The sequence below is a fragment of the Lupinus angustifolius genome, unplaced genomic scaffold (genome assembly GCF_001865875.1).
Source record: "Lupinus angustifolius cultivar Tanjil unplaced genomic scaffold, LupAngTanjil_v1.0 Scaffold_87_9, whole genome shotgun sequence".
Classification (NCBI taxonomy): Eukaryota; Viridiplantae; Streptophyta; class Magnoliopsida; order Fabales; family Fabaceae; genus Lupinus; species Lupinus angustifolius.
In genome coordinates, this window is record NW_017724317.1 from 1 (window position 1) to 24077 (window position 24077).

Sequence of the window (24077 nt, forward strand, 5' to 3'; positions counted from 1 at the left end):
ATGTCACTTAAATTTATTATTCTTTTGTTCTTTATTTATTTATTTGTTTCTAACAACTAACTATTCATCAATTTTGTACATTAGAGTACCATTAAACTGGTGTTGGAATTTATTCCACAAAACTGAGATGATATTCAAAGGTACTTAATAATTATGTAGTAGGGGATTGTTTCGATACCATTGTACCGACGTTGGAATTTATTCTAACAAAGCCGAGATGGGGAAAAGACGGAATAACTTATTCACATGATTATTAAAAGTAAGTTGTAACTGTAATATTCTTGAAACCATTATACCGGCGTTGGAATTTATTTCAACAAAACCGAGATGGTGAACAAAGAATAAAACTGAGTTCACTTACTTAATCAAATAAAAAGAAAACACACTGAATTGAGGGAATTTTCGCTTTCAACAAATTGGCATTACTGCCAGGACGATTTGTTGAGAGGGGAAAACCAACTCTTCCCCCAAAAAATTACCTTTCAACATGGTTTTTGGACAAAATTTGCTATTATGTTGTTTTGTTATTGTATATATATATATATTTTGTGCTGGTAACTCTTGGTTTTTCTTCTTTTTGAAGAAGTCAAAAGGGGGAGAAAAGTTTAGAGAAGTGTATTTTCTGTCAAATTTCTTTCAGGCACATAACTCCAAATGAAAGGGGAGCATACAAAATAAGGGGAGCATACTCACGTCATCTCAACATATCTCAAAGTATGATGCTCTCATAAAACTACACTGTTACAAAAAATATGGGTTTGTCATCATCAAAAAAGGGGAGATTGTGAAGAAGATCTTTGCTCCTGACCTTGATACGGTTTTGATGACGACACCAACATCACCAAAAAGAAGAAAATGAAGAATACTTATAAAGACAAAGAAGACAAAGCTCCAGGACAAATTAGTCTAAGTCTAAATATGTCTTCTATCCTATACTCTCGAATATACAATAATAGTAATGTACAAACTATTTTTTAAGAAAATTGAAACACTTCAAGTATAAACAAAACAATTTTCAAAAATAGTATGTAACAGGTTACCGTATCTAAGTAACAAGTTACATAAGTGAGAAAATCAGTTACTCAACAAAAAATGTGCAGGGTAATCGATTACTGTATGTGAGTAACTGATTAGCAAAGTTGAGTAATTGATTACTCAAGACTGTAATCGATTACTCTAATTAAATTTTAAATGTCTAGTTGAATAAAGAGTTTGGGTAATCGACTACTCAAGGTTGTAATCGATTACTGAGAGTTGTTGCATCGGTTTTCAGATTTCAAAATGGATGGTTTTCATCCCAAACGAAATGGTTTCATTCCAATCAATTCCTACCCTTTAACAGATGTTTTATGGCTGGTTGGAAAGCCTATTTAAAGGCATTGAAACTCAGACAATTCTCACAAACTTTCAAACATAATTCTGAAAATTCTCTAAAATATTTTCTGCATTTTTTGCAACTTGTTCTTAAACTTTCAAATGAATTTTCTGAGTTGCTTGAAGTAAAGTGTTTCAAAGTTTTACAAACTTATAAGAGCATTATTACTTAGTATACAAAGAGTTATCATAGTGCAAATGATATTACATTCCAAACTTGTAAAGGCAATCCTGCCCTTATTGTAAATTCTTCATTGACATTTCAGAAATCTTTCTTTCACAAGGGTGATAAGAAATGTGATAAAGTCAATTGGAAAGCGTGTTTTCCAAGAGTGATATAAGTATTAGTGAATGTGTAAGGTACATAGAGGTATCGAGGGTGAGATATTGTAATTATAACTCATAATTTAGTGAAGAAATCTCTTGTGCTGCAAGAGTACTAGATGTAGCATTCGGTGGACAAGAATGTGAACTATTATAAAATATCGGTGTACTCTCTTATCCTTTATCTCTTGATTTTTACTTGTTAATTTTTCTGCATAATTTTTCCGCTGCACTTAACTCTTGATTTTATAGAAAAAGTGGCCATATTTTAAAGTCAACTAATTCACCCCATTTGCTTAGTGGAAATCTTAGTCTTACAAGAACTAATTTGACTCACATTTAAAATTTTTGGGGATTGTTTTGAGTTTTTCAAATTTTGAAGGACCAAACTGGTAAGGTCGAAAAACATGAGTAACTAAAATAGGTAATTACCTTTTCAAAAATATAGAAATGAAGAAGATATCATACTATGCAAGCGTTACACATAAAGATTAAATGATAATTAAATATGTTAGTATAAAAATTTATACACAGTCAATAAATTATTCATCATTTATTTGTATTTTTTTTGAAGAATAATGTTAATTAATATGTATCAAATTCATATAATATCACTGTATACCTTATTATCTCTTTAGTATTTGAGTCAAATTTCACATAAAGTTAAATAAGATAATAATAACTTATATTATCCATTGGGGCATGATTTCCATTGGAAATGAAAATAGGTCATTCCTTTATTGGACATCAAGACAGCAAAAACTTATATCATCCATCCATGTATAAGGGAATATCATACTTAACAAGCGTTACACTTAAATAAACCCATGATTATAATTTAGTACTTGAGTCAAAGTAAAATAAGATAGCAATAATTTATATTATCCATCATGATTTTATATTAGAAATGAAAATAGGTCATTATTTTATTGGAAATGAAAATAACAATAAATTTTATTATCCGTCGATATATATAAAAGAATATCATAATACTTGAATAAACACAAAATTATAATTTAGTATTTGAATCAAACTTCACATAAAATAAAATAAAATAGCAATAACTTATATCATTCACCTGGACATGATTTTATTGGAAACTAAAATATGTCATTCCTTTATTTTTATCTCCATAAATAAATTTATCATAAAAAGCTCTTCAAAACAGAAAAGTGAATATAATTTCTTAGTTAGCTTATTATAAATTTATGATGATAATTCTATCCTCCATACATATAAAGGAAACATTACTAAGATAAATGAAGATAAAACTAACCATTCAATAGTGGACAACAAAAACTTATCTTTCAACAAAATAATAAAGAAAGAAAGGTATTTAAAAAAATCATAAAAAAAGAAAATTAGAAAAACAATAAACAAAGAAAAGTTGATCTATAATAAAAATATGAAATTATTGATTTTTTGTATGATTGGAGGGCATTTATGTAACTGTCATAGTATTTCTAAGGTAAGAAACACTAAAATATTATACATTAAAAATTCTAATTAAAATTTAAGTACAAAATTTCTCTTTCTAAAGTTTCAACCTCAGCTTGAGCTGGTTAGTGGTAGAAAGTGGAAACATTACAGTCACTCAAATATTCCACCTTTTATTGCTTCTTTAGATTTAAATCCAAATTCATTGTTCATACACCAACACAAATTATCTGTTTCATTACATTTCAAAATAAAATAAGAAAAAAAAAATATATTAGGGTTTTCAAAATAATTTTCAATTCCCGAATTTTACCAGATCTGATTCATCTGGATTCCAATTCCTCAACTCAATCGCATTCCACGTCAATCATTATCATTATCCCCCTAACAATTTGAACTTTCCATTTCATCTCTGACCCTTCAAAAGTGAGAGAAAGAGAGGGAAAAACAAAAACCCAATTATCAAAATGTTTCGTTTGGAGCAGGAAAAGATCCGAAAACGATTTTGATTTCTAAAGTTCTCTCCTTTTCCTCTATCAAGTGGTGGGTTTTTCCATGGCTGACGCTCTCACGGTGATTCCGGCAGCCGTACTCCGCAACCTTGCTGATAAGCTTTATGAGAAGCGAAAGAATGCTGCTCTTGATGTTTGTCCTTAACCCCTTTTCGTTTTTCGTGATTTTTGATTTTTGATTTTAGTCAATTTGGGGTTTTAGGGTTTTGGGTATGTTTTTTGTGTATAGGTTGAAGGGATAGTGAAGCAGCTTGCTACTAATGGGGAACATCATAAAATAACTGCTGTTATCAATTTGTTGACTAATGAATTCACTTATTCATCACAAGCAAATCACAGGAAGGTAGCAGAAAGATTTTATTTAAAATAAAAATGTTAATTTTTCTGAGTTAATTTGGCTTCAAATGCTGAGTGATTTTAGTTTATTTTTTATAATAATTTTCAATGAAGGGAGGATTGATAGGATTAGCTGCAGCCACTGTTGGTTTGACTTCTGAAGCAGCTCAGCATCTTGAGGTCAGGGATTGCTCACTAATTTTAAACTTTTATCCCTTTTCCAAGTTTGTTTGTTGATTTATTCTAGTTTTCTTTATTTCTGATGTACCAAAAAAAATAGTATACAATCTGAACTCTTTCCATTTCAGAAGTTATGCTAACTTCATTTTATGATTGGTATCCATACGAAGCTTAGTAGTGGTTAATGGGTCTAATGTTATGCCCACTCCCATTGACTATGCAAGGATATTGTTCATGGAATAATAATTGGTTCAATTTTCAGCTATTAAACATGCCAACTTTCTTGAAAGTTTGAAAATAAGACAAAAGTTTTGAGCTTAACCTCATGGAATGGAACTGAAATTTGTCGAATTTTAGCAAGCTAGCATTTAGTGGTGATGTATTCTTTTGGAATGAAATTATTCCAAGTATACATTAATATTATCGTCCTTTCACTTTGACATTGAGCTGAGTGAGTTTGACAAGCCTACGCATATATACGTTTTTCATTACCCTTCTTACCTATATACAATTCTTTTACTTGACAGCAAATTGTGCCCCCTGTGTTAAGTTCTTTCTCCGACCAAGATAGCAGAGTTCGTTATTATGCTTGCGAAGCACTATATAACATAGCTAAGGTGAGGATTTGATTGTTCTGACCTTTTTAAAACTTCAATCTGATCATCTGCTATCCTATAACGTGCTTCCTTTAAATTTTATGACAGGTTGTGAGAGGGGACTTTATTATATTCTTCAACCAGATCTTTGATGCCTTGTGCAAGCTTTCTGCAGACTCGGACGTCAATGTACAAAGTGCTGCTCACCTCTTAGATCGGCTTGTGAAGGTATAAGTTTCTACTGAACTCCAGTAAAGCTTTTGTGCAGGTTTTACATGTATGCACATATCAAACATATGCTGAATTGGGATTTGATCTAACAATAATTTGAATTGCTGCTCTCTTTAGATCAACTGATGATTAAACATTCCTTTATTGGAACAGGATATTGTGACTGAAAGTGATCAGTTCAGGTGTTCCATCCTCTCACGTCTATATTATATTATGTTCTGTATCTAGTCCTTTAAGTTTTCAAAAGATTTGTAGCTGTAGGTACATAGATCTGTGAATGTAGTTTTTGAACAGAGCTCTGATAAGCGAGAGTTGTAAGCACCATTAGGTGTGAAGCAATGTTGTACTAAGTGAAGCAACTTTCACTTTTCACTTTACTGTAACTTATGTTGTCTCATTCCCCTCTTTTTCTTCTTCTTGATCTTCAGTATTGAAGAATTTATACCACTGTTAAGGGAGCGCATGAATGTATTAAATCCATTTGTCCGCCAGTTTTTGGTTGGATGGATAACTGTATTGGACAGTGTCCCAGATATTGATATGCTGGGCTTTCTTCCTGATTTTCTTGACGGTAAACATTTTTCAAAGAATAGTCTTTTTTCTTCATCAAATTGAAGGTTAACCACCTAATCATATCTCAACATCTCAGGTTTGTTTAATATGTTGAGTGATTCTAGTCATGAAATACGTCAACAAGCTGATTCAGCTCTTTCAGAGTTTCTTCAAGAGATCAAGAACTCACCGGTAAGGCTCATGTGTAATGTAGTTTGCTCCTTCTGTTTAAGTAATAAGGGTTCTGGCATTTTCCACCCTCCATTTTTCTTCTATGCCAATGTCATTTCCTTTTAGATACCTGAGAAATTTATTGAAACCATTTTACTCTTACCTGCATTAATTAGATATATTTCAGCCATTATCCACTTTTATATTTTCCCTATAGTCCACCTTCTACGGTTGATATACCAGTTAATTCACATTAGTGTTGATCAACTGTGATATGCATCATTTTGAACTACTATTTTGACACAAAGCAGAATGTTTTGTTCATTTGTCATTTCTGACCCGAGGCTATTCTTGAAGTCTGTAGATTATGGTCGAATGGCTGAAATATTGGTACAGAGGGCAGGTGCTCCAGATGAATTTACTAGGTTAACAGCAATCACATGGGTAAGTCGTACTGCAATGCTTTGACTTGTTGGACAAGTATTTATTGTTTTCATGATTGGTATTGGCATATTCCGAAAATTAATATTTCTTTGTAAACCTAAAGAAAAATTATTATTTACTATCTTGTTCATTAGTATTATATTTGACTCGTGTGTGGTCTCTTATTTTAATAGATAAATGAGTTTGTCAAACTCGGTGGAGACCAGCTTGTTCCATATTACGCGGTCATTCTTGCAGCCATTTTGCCTTGCATATCAGATAAAGAAGAGAAAATTAGAGTGGTAGGTTTACTTGCGCTTCACTTAATTTTTTCCACCTCTTTCATTTGTTGATGTTTTTATTCTCTTTTCCCCTTTTAAATTACATTGCTTCCTTCCATGTACATAGTATGTTTGAAATAATCTCTGGCTCATGTAAGGTTGCTCGTGATACCAATGAAGAGCTACGAGCCATCAAGGCTGATCTGGCTGAAGCGTTTGATGTAGAAGCAGTTCTCTCAATTGCTAGGAGGTGTAGTTTTTCTGACCTGGGAAAAGTGGCTAGGTTTGAATTTTGTAATACTTGCAATTGAAACATTATGGATTTGTATAGTGGTTTGACCACCTTAGTAGCCATCGGGAAATGATTGGGAGGGTCCTTTTTTAGCCAACTCTGTTGAGCACAGTGTTTTCTGTAGAATGATTTTTGAATGGTTTGACTGATCAGGCAAATATCTAGTGAATGGGAGGCTACTCGAATTGAAGCTTTGCACTGGATATCAACCCTTTTAGACAGATACCGTACCGAGGTGACTGAATTGTTTGAGTTTAGGCCGTTGTAAATCTGCAGAGTTCTTCTTTCTTAATATGCCCATTGAAGTTCCACTACTATGTCATTTCAGCTCAACTTCATGACCCATTTTTTTTATTGAGAATAAAATATCTCCTCATATCAGGAGATAATTTATCTCCTCCAGCCCATAAAAGTATGGCATGTGTACTGTTTTGTTTAGTTTTAGAAATATTTTTATAGAAAATAATTAAATAGGACACATGTCATGATTTTATTGATGGGAGGATATAACTTATCTCCTTATATCAGGAGATACATTATTTCTCTTTTTATTATATTTATGTATGTGGAAACCAGCTATTTTTGATACCCTATATCATAATTGGTTTTTGATTAGGCTGTCTAGGAGCTTTAGTTCTATTGGTGGTTGATGGTTGGTTGCATAGTTTCCTTGAAGTTATTCTAGAAATTAAAAATTTCATATAATGATTATTTGACCTGGTTTAATTCTATGATGGCACTTAATAAACTTTCATTTTGCAAAACTTTTTCTATTAAAGCCAACCCCAGTTATTACTATTTCTGTTCACCTGAAGTGTTTTGTTAAGGCTTGTGTGATCTACTTTATGCCAATGAGAAATTTTGGTGTCCATGCTCTATGTTCACTTTCCATGTCTAAAACAGGTTTTGCAATTTCTGGATGACATATTTGACACCCTAGTCAAGGCACTTTCAGATCCATCTGATGCGGTACCCTTGTTATCCTTATACTGATTTTGTATTTGTTTTCATCAAGTCATTTACTTCTCAAGATCATCGCCCAAATGTGGTTTTACTTGCACGGCAATCTTATAGATAAGCTGATGCTTTCAACTTAGCACATCCAGGGTAATCACCCTGGTTTAAGTGGCAGAAATTGCTTTCTGTAAGTGAATACTGAGTAGTTGTTGGAGTGGTAAATAGCAACCTTAGGTGTAGGTTTAATAGACTTTCAGTAAGTGGGCATTACAGTCTCATTGAGTCTTCTCAATGTAGGTTTCATTCATCAATTTTACTCTGGCATCCACTAGCACATAATCGGTGCTGGGCGATATTAGAGAAATAAGTCTTCTAAGTCAGTTAGTTAAGTTTGTTACACTGCCACATGTATGCCAGCTGTGTTGGCTAGGTCTATACTCTATTAATAGGGATTCCTCTCATTGTATCAACTAATAGAAAAGATTCACTTTCTGTTTTCATTAGTCTCTCTTAGAGGTAGTTAATTTACAGGTGAGTGAAGTTCAGAGGTCTAATATTTTTACAGGTCTAAACATGGCAACTTTTTGTTAGCATTTTTAGCCATTTTGGCCCCCTGGTTTTCCCCCATTTAAGAGGGTTTCCTTCGCTTCCTCGATGTACCCCTCTCTTTCGTCTTAGTAATATATTCTTTTCTTGGAAAAAGTGGAGTATGTTTTCTGGATTTGTTTGAAGGCTTTCTGAAATCCCACACCTAGATAGATTTCTTGAAAACCCCTTTTGATTTGACTATAGGCTAAATAAAATATCATTTAGTAGTTTCACCTATTTTTATTTGTGACAGAGTTCACTTTGTCTAAATCAATAATTCACTTGAATTCTGGTAATTCATCACATTTTTTTTACTAAATAGGTTGTGCTTCTAGTTCTCGATGTTCATGCATGCATTGCAAAAGATCCTCAGCACTTTCGGCAGCTTGTTGTTTTCCTGGTACACAATTTCCGAGTTGACAATTCCCTTTTGGAGAAGTAAGTTTTTTTCCGTCATCCAATATATTATTATGTTATACTGTTTTTCTAAAATAAGTTTATTACTTCTAATTTCCACTTATTAATATCCAATTTAATTTTAAAATATTCTAGGCGGGGTGCTTTGATAATTCGTCGGCTTTGTGTGCTTTTGAATGCTGAGAGAGTTTACCGTGAACTTTCCACAATACTTGAAGGGGAATCTGATTTGGATTTTGCATCACTTATGGTTCAGGTTGGTTAGTACTTTTCCAAGAGCTTAAATAAAAAGCTGCATTACACTCTAGGTCTATCTCCGACTGAACCCAAAAAAACAAATATTTTAATGGAACAACTACATGAAGCATGTGCCATGTAGTTAATATTATTTATCTGCTTGTATCTATGGTCAGGTTATGGTCTACGTCTAAGGTTTTTCCCACTGTTAGCTAATTTATTTTGTGCTTAAACACGAGAAGCCCTATAAGAACTTTATTGTTGGATGACAGACCTACTTCCTGGTTGGCTGTGTTGTACACTAATGAAATTGATTTTGATTCATTGCCTAATCCTGCTGGTTGTTTCTTTGACAATATTAAGTGCAATCACTATTTTCATAAATCATAAATGTTGTCTTGTAGAGTTGTAGGCTTCACTCAGTTATGATATACTTAACTTCAACTATAAAAAGAATATTATATCAAATATATGTTAAATTCAGAGCCTTTTTTTGCTTGACCACGTGTAACCAGTTCTATGCCTATATGTTGTGGTCCACAGTTCCAACTTGTTATTTTCAAAATATGTACAGTTGTCTTTTTGTTTATTGCTGTATTTATTTTTCCGTTATTATGAGCCCGACCTTTACAATCCAGTGTGGTGGATTGGTATTCATCTTTATTGATTTTTTCTTTCTCCTGTATAAAAAATTTTCAGGCTTTGAATTTGATCTTACTTACATCTTGGGAGCTGTCTGAAATTCGAGATCTTTTGAAGCAATCGTTGGTAAATCCCGCGGGGAAGGATTTGTATGTTTCTTTGTATGCCTCATGGTGCCATTCTCCAATGGCAATTTTAAGTCTTTGCTTATTAGCTCAGGTATGCAGCTAACTGGGTTTTGATGTTTAGTTTTAATTTTAAGTCTCTTATTGCACACATAGACACATATTTGTTGATATTGATTGTAGCTTAGCTTTATTTGGATTGTTCCCGTATTTTTTGTAATATAAATTAAGTTCCTTGACAGACGTACCAGCATGCAAGTGTTGTGATTCATTCTCTTGGAGAAGAGGATATTAATACCAAATTTTTAGTCCAGTTGGATAAATTGATTCGCTTGCTGGAGACTCCAACATTCACATGTCTTAGATTGCAGGTACTTAACTGAGATAGCGTGATTCATCAAGACATGCTATAGTCTTGTAATATAATATATTTCGTAATTATTCTGTGAACTTGATTAATATGGAGCTGTGATTTTGTGTTTGTGGTGATTAAGGCTGAAGATCATTAGTGTTGTCTTTTATGCCTGGCTGAACTACTATTTTAATCTGTATGAGTGTAGGACCCATTTGAAATTCTAATGGTGCCTGTTTGGGTGAAAACTTCAAGAGTCTAAACATTTACATATACTTCTGATATAGTCATTTATGATTATTTTTATAGACTTACTCTAGTAAATGAAATGAAGATTTGTACTGTTAATAAAGATCGAACCATTGTTTAATTTTGCAGCTTCTCGAACCTGGAAGATATGTATGGTTGTTCAAAACATTATATGGTCTACTGATGTTGCTTCCTCAGGTATATGCAATTGTTTACAATTTCTTTTAACCATATCAAATGTTATTTAGGCATGCATATCCTAGTCCTTGTACCAGTGGTGATTCAACGTCAACCTTTGGTGTGAGACGATTTCTTAGACTTTTTACATTGCTTACAACATCGATCTTTGCATGTTTCTACCTTCTTAATAAAGCTATTTATTATATAGTTTTTGTTTCTATCCATTTGATCTAGATATTTGGTAGTTATAGCAAAAGGAAAAATAGCGGTAATTACCTAATTAGGTTGTATAACTTAATGTTTCTAATTCTTGTGGAATGTAACAAATCTAGGAAATTATATATATATGTGTGTGTGTGGTTTGTTGTTACTTTGACACTGTTCTATTCCATTATGCAGCAAAGCCCTGCTTTTAAGATACTAAAAACTCGTTTAAAAGCGGTGCCATCATATCCTTTCAATGGTGAGCAGTCAAAGAGAATATCCTCTGGGAATCCCTACCAATTTCTTCATCACACTGAGGATGGTAACATGACTGTGGATGGTGGAAACTCACATAATGGTATAAATTTCGCTGCGAGGCTACAACAGTTTAAGCAAATGCAGCACCAGCATCATGTGCACTGGAAAACACAGGCACTGTCAAGCAAAAATTCTGCGTCATTACCAAAGGTTGCTGACTTCTTCATACCACAAGTTGATTTTTATTTTCTTTTATCACGGTTTCAAGAAAGATTAGACAATGGAGAGTGCCTGTTTTAGCATTACTTAACAAGCCTTATTCTTCAGATATTATTTTAGTAGTTCTATATTTGCACAATATTAGGTAACAGGGCTAGGAATGTAGCTTGGGTTCGATTCGCATATTTCCCTCGGTAGGTGATATGTGAATTCCACTATAAATGAATCCTCATGGAGGTTGGTGGTTTTCCCTGGCCTTGCAGTGGGTGTGTCTTCACCTAATCTAAACTTTTATGTTACCAAAAAAATTTCATTACCACTAGCGGTAATCAATATTATTGGTAATCTAAGATGAGTTTGACACAACAATAAGGTTGTTGCTTACTGATCATGAGGTCACAGGTTCGAATTCTGAAAACAACCTCTCCACTTGCAGGAGTAAGGCTGCACACATCTACCCTCATGAGGCCCCACTAAGTGGGAGCTTCGTGCACTAGGCCACCCTTTTTTTATATAATAGCATCGTCATGCTGCTAACTGGTATATTTGTACTTCACAATGCAGTCATCTTTTTGCTTAGTTCTGTTTTCTGGTGTTAATACTTAAACATTTCAGCACTATATGCAGAATGCACAAAAACAGGAAGAACCACCATTGAGTGATGTTGCTACTTCAAGATCATCAAAAAGAGGCCCAGGGTAGCAAAAATGTTGCTTCTTGCTCATATTTTAGTCTTATTTGTGCACTGATCATAGTGCAATGTGAACTCTGAATAGGATGGGATATTGATTTGTATAATTGTAAATCATAGTAGCTTGTTTTATTGTACTCATCATAGAAGGTTGGGTTTTGGAATCAAGGATAAAAGCTTGGTCTTTGCTGAGCTCTATTGTTTTGACCATGTAAAAGAGATAACCCACATGGTTCTGTTGTTTTTGTTGAAAACCATGTGGGAGTAGAGGGGATATTTCATTTAGAAAAGTTGCATTTGCTTTATCTGTTACTTATTTACTGCCACTTTATAATATAATAAGCTACTTAATTTTGTATATTGGGAGTAAAAAGTGATTTTTTTCTCCTGGTCAATTTGGCTCCTTACAACTTTTTATATTATCATTCAATTTGTTCATTACTTCTTTGACAGAAATTTATAAGGTTTCTCACAGGGACAAAATGAGTGATGTGCGAAGGTAAGAGATTAATTGACGTTTTTTGTAACCTCACGTATCAAATTGATTAATAGCATGATATTTCATCTTCCACACGCGCCTCTATCACCTGTAACCTTATCCCACATAAGCCATTTGTAATTGTAAATAGTAATAACAATATTTTTTGGTATTACCAAAGACATCCCTTTACCTTTTTGGGTTAGAAATTGATCCCTTTCAGGGTTCGTGGCTGTCTATCTCAATAAGTTTTACTCTTAGGAGTCGAACCTTCGATCTTGGGGATTCAATAGGGCTTTATATTGGTAATACCAATATAGTAAGCTTGAAGTTTAGAATGAAGATAAATGAATAGTTGTTTCAAGTTACACATGTTATATTTCCTTTTAAGTAATGTCTCATGTTGAAGTAATGGTTATGACCATAATAGCCCCACCATGTTGTGAATGTCCACATAGCTGGTACATCATTACCTTATAATGTGTGACAAATGTATTTAGTCAATGGAGGTTAATATTCTGGAGGGTTATAACGTAATTTATTGGCAACATTAGCACGGGTACAACACTAGTTTAAGATTATAAGATTAAGCAATAAGCAGTTCTTTAGTAAAGTGTATAATCTGTTAAATAAATTGTATTAATGTAAGTGGAATAAGATAATTGAATGTCATTTGAAATTTTTTCACATATATCTTAATAACTTCAATACACTGTCAAAATACTTGATGTTTTAATAATTCATTATAACACGGTGCTTCTCTTGTCTCCTACATGGCGCAAGGTAGGTGAAAATTTAGAACAAAGGGATAATTCATTTTCGTGTTATATAGTAAATAATAATAGTGTCATAACCAAAAAATAATAAAAGTGTCATAACCAAAAAATAATAAAAGTGTCCTGAAATCAAACTCTAGCAGTGTACCTTTTTTTCTTCGTACTTTCTCATATACATAAAGAGTAATTAAGTATTTGGATTATTTTAGTGTGGAGTCCCTAATAAATTTAAATTATTATTTTTAGTATATTATTTCTTATCGGTTAATGTTAAAAGAATCGCTGACGTGAAACATTAACTTAACATGTGATCCCACATGATAATTTGATGTTTGAAAGTTTTGTCAACTCAGCGAAATAATATTATTCCGATTTAAAAAAATAAGATAAAATGATATTATTTTATATCATTTCCTGTCCACCTTTGGAAGAAGAAATATTTTTAGTACCTTAAGATTTCCATAAATATTACATTAGTCCTATTGGCAAACAAAATTTTAAAAATCCTAAACCAAGTTTCATCACCTCCATATCTTCGTCCGTATACATAAATATACATCAGAGTACTGATTCTGAAAAACAATTACATATATTAGCAATCCTAGAGGTCATTATAATTATCATACCATACAACCCGGTTCAATAGAAAAACCAATGGGTCCTCATACCAATACAATAAGACAATTACATTGATAGTGCAGTGGAAAAATTTTATGTTTTAAATGATGTATTAATCAACGCCATAGAACCATAATAATTTAGTTCTATATTATAAATAATAATATTTACATTTATAAATTTATTATAGTATATATAATTTAATTTGTATGTAGTTTAACTAGTGAATTACATGTTGAACCAATGTATTACTATATCAGAATTCTTACCATTACATTTTCACACAATAACCTCTATAGATGGATATGTTTCAGTTAGAAGGTTGAAACAGTGCTGTTATGATGCTTGGCTTACAAGTTACAAAGCATAGATCCTGTCAATATCAGAATCATATTCATCCAATTCTGATATATGTGCAGAGTAAGACCATGAGAAAGATTTGCTCCCACTCGCCCTCTTGATCCTGTTGTTGCGGAAACTCCCGAAATGTTGTTTAAAAACAAAGTAGCACAAGCATGCAAGTGTCCCAACAAGAATTGGAACTCCCAGAAGTGTAATGGTAACAGCCATCCATGTTTGTTTTCCAACAACCTCAAAAGCTATTCCAAGATAAGCTGCACAAGTGCATGCACATGCAGCCCACATCAGCTTATTGATCACTGATACAATCTGCTTTTGAGCCCTTGTGTCCCAAGCTACCAAAGTGATTTGGACTACAACAACTGCAAGGGAAATGAAAAGGGAAGTAGAATTCAAGAGAACGAAAACTTTGAAACCGATATGATTAGCGATATTAGACTCTCCTGTCTCAGATCCTGTCTTAATATATTGACCTGGCAAATTGAATATTGCTATGAATGCAATTGAGGCAAAAAGGACAGCAACTAATGTAACAGAATTAATGGTGTTCTGAACTGCTTCTCTATGAAGTTTCTTCAATTCCTTAGCTATACCTGAAACTCGCCGGTGGGTTTTTTCATTTTGTACAAGTTGTGATTGTACTTCATGCTTTATATCACTCACAGTTCTTTTGAGTTCCATGGCCTCATCTAATTTGCCAACATGCCTGGCATACTTAGCACCATATTCTGCAAGTGCTTCCTTGATTTCAAAAGATGAATCTCCATATGGTAGTTTATATGCCAAATCCAAGGCTGTTTCTTGATGCCTATTGATAGCATTTATGTCCATAGCTGTATAGCTTAGCAAAAAGTTCACTATCTGAAAAAAGGAGAATCATGGGCCAGCAAAGGCATAAAATATTATAAAAATATAAACATAAAATGAAGAAACAAGTTCTTTCATTTTGTTCATTAATAACTCTCGAGAAAGAATCAGTTTAAAACCTCTAATTGTTTCTGTTAGACCAACATATTTCCTTGGTGAACCGGTAAATACTTCTGCGACGAAAAAGGGTTGTGATAAGAAACGCTCAATTTTTTGTTCTCTTCCATTACAATGTCAACTCATATTGCATGAGGACAGTTAGGAGATATACAATCACATGTATGATTCATTGTAAACCATAGGTTAACTTTCCATTACTCATTCCTTAAAATCAAAGATTGGTGATTTGATATTTGATATTCTTACTACTTTACTAGCATACAATGTCACAGGACCAACACCCCTTAAGTTCCAAGTTATCTACAATCATAATTCTTTTTAAGGAAAACTGAATTCCTTCTCCAAATGGACTTCAATGCATATATATAAATTGAAAGTATGAACTTCTATTGCTAGCTGATGCAACATGTAAGATCTTCACATGTTATAGCATGCTCTTATTACAAGAATTGAATGATTTCTGACTTGGAAAATGCATCATATAAAATGACAAGAATTTTAATAATCCTACAACAAACATTGTAAAAAATTCTATAACAATGGTTCAATACAGTGTCAGTCTAACCTGTGAACGGCATTTCCTAGTAGCCATGTGAAGAGCTGTATTACCCTTCTTATCGAGTTCATTCAATATAGTAGGATCAGCTAGTAATACCTCCTCCACCGGTGAACTGCTCTGGCCTTTAACAGCCATATGCAGTGCAGTTTGACCCTTTTTATCCTTGATGCACACTATTCCTGGATCTCGCGCGATAAGTTCCTTTACGATACGAATGATGCCATACCTAGCAGCATTGTGCAATGCAGTTTTCCCATTTTTCCTAACTATCATCATGGAACTCACATTAGTATCCAAGATAGCATTCACCACATCCAAATGGCCCTGTTCAGCAGCTGAATATAAGGGACTAGTGTTTTTGGAGTCACATAACTGACAAACCTCAGGCCAAGTACTCGAAATCTCCCTAACAATATCTGGAAAAAGATTGACAAAAAGACCAAAAGGTCAAGCGTTAGATTCCTGGGAATGACACTTGTTGGGAGGGGCAGCTACGCATCCCGAAGAGGATTAGTTCCTTACGCATAGGGTAAGGGATACTCTTGGTAGTACCAAAAAAGTGATGCATGCCTACTCTAAAATGGTTCTCATGAACCTAACTTTAGTGAAGTACATATCATAAGCGTATGCTAAATGCCATGTTTTACTCTTAAGCGCTTCCATTTGCTACTAAATGATACAGTAATACTTCACTCCCTTTGAATTATGCACCTTTTATGGTTTTGCTTACTAGAGATACTTTATGGAGTGTTAATGAAATCTTGTAGTTAGAACATTGTGAATATTGCTTTTATGTAATGATTTAATTACTTCATTGTTTATATTTTTATATGATATATCAAACTGTGCCATGCAACTTAAATTGAAATCCTTTAGTATCACCAGCATTTCGGTAAGAATATACAGTTGGAACATGATCATACTTCACTAGCACTGATTTCTACTTTTGTAGGACTTTATCTACAAAAACTATAATCAAAGTTGCAGCCAGGAGTACCATTTATTATTAAAAGTTTATAAGCCAATGTTCAACTCTCTACTGTGCTTAAAACTTAAATGTATCCACATGAGAACCATGACATTTAAAACAGAGCTAAGCATTTTTTTTATAGACAATTGTTAGTATGATAGTATTTGTTATGGGCGAGATTCGAACTCTCAATCTCCTTCATTTCACTCATAACTATCAAACCACCTTATAACTCTTTGTTTATATGTCTCATTCACTCTATTCCTTAAACTCATTTACTTTAATCATCAGACCTCTTATGACTCCAACAGCTAAACATTTTGAAAGCATATTAGAGAGTTTGGAGGAGGGGCACCTTTGAAGAAGGCACATCCACACTAATTCATGATTCAGGTGCAACTGTGCAAGAATTGACCCTCGGTTAATTTATAACCGATAGTTTCTTATAAATAAAAATAAAGAAAATGGGATTGGCGAGTCTACCAGTATCCGGATCGGGTTACGTGGTTCAGTGAATTCAATATGCAATACATTAATTTTATGAAAAACAATTTACGACGAACTCGCTACGATGAATACAATTGCAGAATTCTCTCTTATTTACCATATATCGAATTTACTGTATCGTGTACCACAGTTCGAAAGGACTTATGAAATTAATATAAAAAACATGGATATATATATATATATATATATATAATAAATGAGAAAATCATATATATTGAAGTTGAAACAAATTCACAAAACTCGAGATCAAGATGGTAACTTTGGCCATATATGTTGCCTCATTATGGTTACATAAATCATTTGAACTATTTATTATTTGCAGAAATGACATGGGATGCCATAAGAATATCTTGAAAAAGGTTTTTAATATTTTTAAATTCTAAGTTCAAAAGCTATGAAACAATGGAAGCTGAATGAACACAGTTGACTTAGCGCTAAATGAATTAATATCAATTATATAAACTTCCATCAAGAAGATACTTAAACTTTGTATGATTAATTTAAAGTTAACCGTTGTTCTATTCATAGCAATCTATATAGGTCTTCAACATTCATCCCGAACCAAAGCTGATTGCAAATTATTTGAGTTCTACAAATAGACCCAATGTTTGTTCACATCAAGTTCAGGTTATGCATTGGGTTATACTTTTTGTATAATCAAGTAATAAGGCTTATTCACTTAAATAAATTAAATAACATGGATAATATGTTTATATTAACACTATTCATTATGAAATATATACTATAAAATATATTTTTGCTTTAGCTTTTTATTTCTTCAACTTACTATTTAGTGGAGAATAATATCTACATTTAATTTTATATACCATGTCAACTAAGGATGGAAACAAGTAAGGTTATACCTTGGCTTAAATGGGCATAATAAGTTTAAAATATTGTAACATATGCTTAATATGCTTGTTTGTATAAGTTTTTTTTAAGCATAGGTCTGACCTATTTAAAAGTCTGACATTAACCTATTTAAAAATCCGTTATAATGTAAAACATTTTTAAATAGTTCAATAAATCTTCAAATATGGTAATAAGTTTATCTTTAAATAGACTAATTGGTCAATCTTAATTGACAAATCTAACATTTCAAACTCTCTATGATTCATATATTTTATTTATTTCATATATATTATATAAAATAATTAGATAAATATATAATTAAATTATATATGTCGGTATATTAGACTTAATAAACTTTTTAAGAAGCTTGTACTTGACCTATTTAAGTTCAATATTTTAGAAGTTTGAGTCTAACATATTTATTAAAAGGGTTTGGTCTGACTTGTCATGGGCTAAGTACTAGACCAGTGTTAAGTGGCCTAACTTGTTTCTATCCTTAATGTCAACCAATCTTATTACACTAATATTGATTATTAACTTGTGGGGTAGTATCATTTAATTGAGAGAAAGTTATAAAAACATAAAGTAATATTTTATATTATTTGATATAATTCTATTGGATAGGGATATAGAGACGTGATTCTTTTGGGATAGAGGATCCTTGTTCACCGGTTGAAGGGTAATTAGTGAGATAACTAGTGAAAAAATTGTTGTCCTTAGTATGTAATTATGGGGCCTAAGCAAGTGACTTGATTAATGTATTAGACTCACTATATTTGAGTCAATCTAAACTCATCCCAGAAACACTCCCAATCTAAGCTCAAAATAAAAGGAACAAGTAGAATAAATACAAACCTAGATGGCCAAGCTTAGCTGCAACATGAAAAGGGTTCATATCAGACTTGGACCTAATCTTAACAACCTCAAAGTCACACAAATTGAGCAAGAACCTTAACATTTCAACCATATTATGCTCTGCAGCTATATACAGAGGAGTTTCTCCAGAATCATTCTGAAGTGACATCACATTAGAAACTGATATTGATGATTCTTTACTCAACTGTTCCACTAGTTTCCTCAACCCATCAAGGTCACCAGATTGAACCATAGAGAATATTGATTGGTGGGTTATGAACCTCATATTCATAGCCTTAGACTCCATCATTCAGAATATTTCAGTGTTTCAGCTCAACCCTTTTTTGTTTGTGAAACATTCATTCTTATACAACAAAACCCAGATGAGAAGGAAATATGAAAAAGGTGAAACTGTGAAACTTTTGTTCTGGGGGTGTCTCTCTGAACCAATGAAATTAATGAGAATGGAACATGTGGTGGTTCTCCATTGCAATCTAAATTATGATTTGTTTTGAGTGCAAAATAACTATTATACAGACCGTGTAAAAATAATTTATACATAATTAATGTATCATTATTATTCATTTATATTATTTTTATTTAAATGTTAATAATATATGAAAATGAGTGGTAAATAATATATTAATTATATATAAAATTCTTACCCTATAAATAGGTGCATATTTTTTCAGAATAATTAATTCATTTAAATTGTGATCATAATGAATGGGTTTGAGAGGAGTGGAGTCATAGTGGAATATAAGTAAATATATCTTTCATTCTTTCATTTTTGTTTTATTTTTTGTATTATTATTACTCATATTATATTTAGAGAGTCAATACTGGTATTAAATATCAATGATGTAAACAATTAAAAATACGATGATTTAGTAGTGTAAGGTCTCATTATATCTATCTTTAAGATAATCTAAAATCAAAGGTTCAATTCCTAATAGCAATATTTGTTAGGAGTGTTAGTAGATTAGTTTCTCACCCTTAACGGTATTAGTGATGCAACCATTATATAAAAAGCTTTTGGAGTGTATATGCATTTTTTTTTCTTTAAATTTATTTATTTTCAATTGAATTACTGTAATTCCCTTGTGTTTTTACTTTAGTTATAGTTACTACTTACTACCATTCTCATTAAAATATTATTCATTTATTCCAGAAAATAATTACATTTACTTTTCCTTTAAGCTACTTAGTATAATGATGGGGAAATATTAGGGAATCGATATATAAAAAAAGAAATAATTTTTTGTACTATCAATGATATTCTTTTACTAGAGGAGAATTAATCACTAATATATATGGTTATTTCTCCAATAATTGTCATTAACACAAATCAAATTCTTAACCTTTTGTTCATCATCACCAACATTTGTAAGAGCATTTGATCTAATTTATGATGTAATTTGCTCTTTGTTTAACTTTCTTTACAAAGAGAAATACGTGTGGGGATAGCATTCACTTCATCAATAGATTCTTGCTATACGACAAATTCCACTGTCTTAATTTCTCGTCGTCTTGCGGCTGCGTGTTCTTGTCACAACCAAACTTTAAAACTAAGACGTGACACATTATTCTCAAACCATCATAACCCGTATTTTTATATAAGTATTTGTTTTCAAAGATGTTCTATATAAAAAATTAAAGATGTTATTAAATAGTTTGATAAGATTTAGCTACATTTTTAAATATTTTTCTATCTAATTAGTAATCATCATTGATAAGTAGTTAGTGAATTTAGTTGAGATAATAAATAAATAATAAAGATAGAATTAAAAAATTAAACTAATATGTTTGGGCTGACTCTGGGCGCAATACACATCCTTCTTGACCTCCATTAACACATTTAGTGTAAAGGATGGGCAATGGTAAATAATTTAAAATAAAATATGAAGAAACACTAAAGGCTATGGATAGCTTACATAGACTTTTTGTTTAATGTAGCTATTTCGGATCTATATTTTATTTATCATTATATGATATTTTTTGGGTTAATTCAGAATATATTCTCGTACCTTAATAAGGAACTAATTTTGTCGAGTATGTTTTTTTGGGTAAAATTATGTAATTATTTCTTTCAATTAATATCATTTTTAGGGAACAAACTTTAACATAGAAATCCAACAAGAGGATAATTATATATTTAGAAATTACTACACTGTATGAACTCCTTATTAATTTCATTAAATCACATCAGACCACATGCTATCAATTATAATATGTGAGTTCTCTCCTTTACATATATTTCTTTGAAGAATTCTATTAGAAATCAAAGAATAATAAAAAGATGTATATTTTCATTAATTGAATGAATGTTGAAATGATTATAATGAATGGATTAAGGAGAAATTAACCAACCTATTATATGAAAAATAGAAGAGACTTGATTCCACATAACTTCTAATTAGCTAATCTATTTTACACATGTTTTAATCATTGAAAATTAAATTTACAATAATTGTTTGTTATGTAAAAGGTAAGTAGATTTTATTAAATGTTAGTCCAATACACCAAAAATACCAAAATATATTTCAACATTTCTCTTCAAACTAGAGTGTGGATGTTGACAACTCCCTACTTGAGTAAAAGATAATTGAATGGAGAAGGTTCTAAAGCTTTTGTTAGAAGGTCTTATGCATTGAAACAACCCATAGCAAAAGTCATATTCATCATCTCCCTTTGTAAAACATGTGTCGTAGTCTCTACATTTTCTTCCACTCCAAGAATGTAATACTTTTTTTAATAGGAAAAGTGAAAGATAGCCAAAGACAACTTTTGAATAGAAGAAATTTCAAGAGATAAAACAACTCTTAGAAGAAAATGAATTGAAAGTAATGATTTTGTTAATCAAGAACCAACATAATAGAAAGAAGATCAAATGAGATCAAATGATATTATTACTCAAAAATATCATATTAGTTTCTTAGCCAAAGAATGAAAGAAATCTATAATATGATGAAATATGAGCATCATTTGCCTCAAGAATATCAAGCGAGAGAAATAAAAATTATGAAGATCGTAAAAGAGAATGATAAATAAAGAGAGCAAGAAGATGAATAATGTTTCTTTGATTTTTGTTTAAAACCTCTTTGTTGAACTCAGAAGTGTAAGCACCCTTTTGAACAATTGCATTTTCTTCTTCCAATACTTCTTTCGTTGAATCTCTTAAACAACTCTCTTATATCGTGGAAGACATAATTACATTGTTCTGATATCATATTAGAAATCAAAGAGTAAGAGAAGAATGTATATCTTCATTGATTGAATGAATTTATAATGAATGAATGATAAAGAAATTAATCAACATATTATATAGAAAATACAAAAGATTTAACTTTGCCTAATTTCTAAGTAATTAATTAATCTATTTTATAAATGTTTAAATCTTTGAAACTGAATTTACAATAATTATTTATTATGCAAAATATAAATAAATTTAAACTATATATCAGAATCCTTCGACAAGTAGAATTTTTTTTCACACTTTAGTTTTACTTCCAATTTGAGTTATTCATTTTGAAGAATCTTTTTAAAACTTTGGTCATTTAGTGAATCTTCACATAAATGCTTTCTACTTTAGAATTCAAATATTTTATTTAAAATATTTATATGATATTATATTTAATTATATAAGGGAATTGTCAATCTAGCTCAAAGTGATGGATATGACGGTGAGATTTTTGATTAAATCATGTTTCTTGAACTTAGAAGTATAAGTATCACTTTTAATAATTATATTTTCTTCTTTCAATACTCCATTTCTTGAATCCCTTAAAGAACTCTCTTCATTCACTTCACGAAAGATATAATTACATTGCTTTGATATTATATTAGAAATGAAAGAGCAAGAAAATAATATATATCTTTATTAATTGAATGAATTAATAATGAATGAATTATAAAGAAATTTACCAACCTATTATATAGAAAATAGTCAAAATACAGTAGATTTAACTTTACCCAACTCTTGAGTAACTAATTATTCTATTTTACAAATGTTTAAGTCTTAGAAATTGAATTTACAATAATTATTTACTATACAAAAATATATATAAATTTAAATTAATTACTAGTTTAATGCAAGATTAACCCCAAATATTAAAACATATTTCAACTTCCTGTACTCCTACTGCACCTCATCTCTACTTTATCTAGAAAAAGGAAGACAACTCAGAAGTGTTGATTCTTGGACAAGTAGAAATTTTTTTCACACTTTAGTTTGACTCATTTAGTGAATCTTGTATAAATGCTTTCTACTTTATAATTCAAATATTTTATTTAAAATTTATATGATATTATATTTAATTATATAATAGACTTCTCAATTAATAAGATGTTGGTCCAATGTGAAACTCTACTAAATATTTAGAATGACCAAAAAATCATGTGTTTAATTCTTATGATTTACACTTGATAGGAAGGACAATCAAACATCCTAAAATAGATTATTTCCTTATTCAAAAGTGAGTAGATACAGTAAAAAAAAGACTTGAAAATAGAATGAATTGGGGGAATAAACCTCTCCACTCTTTTTTTAATTCACAACATTATAACTCAAGACATTACTTCAAAGAAACAACTTGAAAAATCATAATTTAGTATAATATAATCTATGGCATGCTTGCTTAAGCTTGAAAGTAAATGATTTTAAATTGTGTAAATTGTATTTGTTTGGTGAAAACCAAAATAATCAAATTTATAGTTATTAATTGTGTGTGATTTGTGATTAGGGTTATGTTTCTCCCTCACATTTCATACCCCGTTATAATATAGAAGCTACTCAAAGTAAATTAGGAAAATAATAAGAAATTCAATGGCTTTCATATCTGTATTGAAAATTTGAAAAGATCATAAACATATTTCATTATGTTATAAAATTTTCCCCATAGGAGTCTTTGTATGGAGAAAGAACCCTAAACAAATGCATTGATAATCTAATAAGAGAGGGAATCCATTTACTCCAAGAATAAGTTTTTTAAACTTACTCCTTATCATAACCATCAATTTTAGGTTTAAAAAACTTATTCAAGTGAATCCCTTCTCATCTAGTAATTGTTATTTTGTGAAAATTCAAATAACATTATATCATTTGCAAAAATGTAATTTTTAATTTCAAAGTAGTACATTTTATTGGAGTTTTTATAAGCTATCTTTATAAATTATTCTCACCCAAATTATTTTTCTACAAACTCTCCCAAACACCAAGTCTTATTGGTTGATAATTGTTGGCCACTCTTCCTTATATATTAAATGTCATCTAATAGATATTTATTAG

At 31.2% G+C, this 24077-nt stretch overlaps 2 protein-coding genes across 4 annotated transcripts; one reads left to right on the forward strand and one right to left on the reverse strand.

Moving 5' to 3' along the window:
• The first annotated feature begins 3349 nt into the window (after nucleotides 1-3349).
• On the forward strand, nucleotides 3350-12186 carry LOC109339654 (protein VAC14 homolog). 3 transcript variants are annotated; one of them, XM_019577128.1, is made up of 20 exons: nucleotides 3350-3780; nucleotides 3877-3990; nucleotides 4098-4163; nucleotides 4691-4780; nucleotides 4868-4987; nucleotides 5144-5172; nucleotides 5419-5561; nucleotides 5640-5734; nucleotides 6071-6157; nucleotides 6331-6438; nucleotides 6576-6667; nucleotides 6863-6944; nucleotides 7613-7678; nucleotides 8577-8692; nucleotides 8807-8927; nucleotides 9608-9769; nucleotides 9918-10046; nucleotides 10406-10474; nucleotides 10856-11128; nucleotides 11753-12186. In XM_019577128.1, the coding sequence occupies exons 1-20, from the start codon at nucleotides 3691-3693 to the stop codon at nucleotides 11837-11839; spliced, it is 2139 nt and encodes a 712-aa protein (XP_019432673.1). In that variant the 5' UTR covers nucleotides 3350-3690; the 3' UTR covers nucleotides 11840-12186. The 3 variants fall into 3 exon arrangements, with proteins under 3 accessions (XP_019432673.1, XP_019432671.1, XP_019432672.1); XM_019577126.1 differs by having other exon boundaries at nucleotides 3351-3780; nucleotides 6576-6700; XM_019577127.1 differs by having other exon boundaries at nucleotides 3351-3780; nucleotides 6576-6700; nucleotides 11765-12186.
• Nucleotides 12187-13920: 1734 nt separating this feature from the next.
• Nucleotides 13921-19292, reverse strand: LOC109339652 (ankyrin repeat-containing protein At2g01680-like). Its single transcript, XM_019577124.1, has 3 exons — nucleotides 18791-19292; nucleotides 15613-16022; nucleotides 13921-14921 (listed from the first exon to the last, which is right to left on the reverse strand). The coding sequence occupies exons 1-3, from the start codon at nucleotides 19098-19100 to the stop codon at nucleotides 14058-14060; spliced, it is 1584 nt and encodes a 527-aa protein (XP_019432669.1). The 5' UTR covers nucleotides 19101-19292; the 3' UTR covers nucleotides 13921-14057.
• Nucleotides 19293-24077: the final 4785 nt, after the last annotated feature.

What these genes read in the sequence shown, in the direction of transcription:
- LOC109339654 (XM_019577126.1), top strand. Translation starts at nt 3,691, where the DNA reads ATGGCTGACGCTCTCACGGTGATTCCGGCAGCCGTACTCCGCAACCTT. An exon ending in TCTTCCTGATTTTCTTGACG is followed by an intron (nt 5,562 to 5,639) that starts GTAAACATTTTT and finishes TCAACATCTCAG; the next exon opens with GTTTGTTTAATATGTTGAGT. An exon ending in AAGAAGAGAAAATTAGAGTG is followed by an intron (nt 6,439 to 6,575) that starts GTAGGTTTACTT and finishes GGCTCATGTAAG; the next exon opens with GTTGCTCGTGATACCAATGA.
- LOC109339652 (XM_019577124.1), bottom strand. Translation starts at nt 19,100, where the DNA reads ATGATGGAGTCTAAGGCTATGAATATGAGGTTCATAACCCACCAATCA. An exon ending in AGCTAAGCTTGGCCATCTAG is followed by an intron (nt 16,023 to 18,790) that starts GTTTGTATTTAT and finishes ATCTTTTTCCAG; the next exon opens with ATATTGTTAGGGAGATTTCG. An exon ending in CTAGGAAATGCCGTTCACAG is followed by an intron (nt 14,922 to 15,612) that starts GTTAGACTGACA and finishes TCCTTTTTTCAG; the next exon opens with ATAGTGAACTTTTTGCTAAG.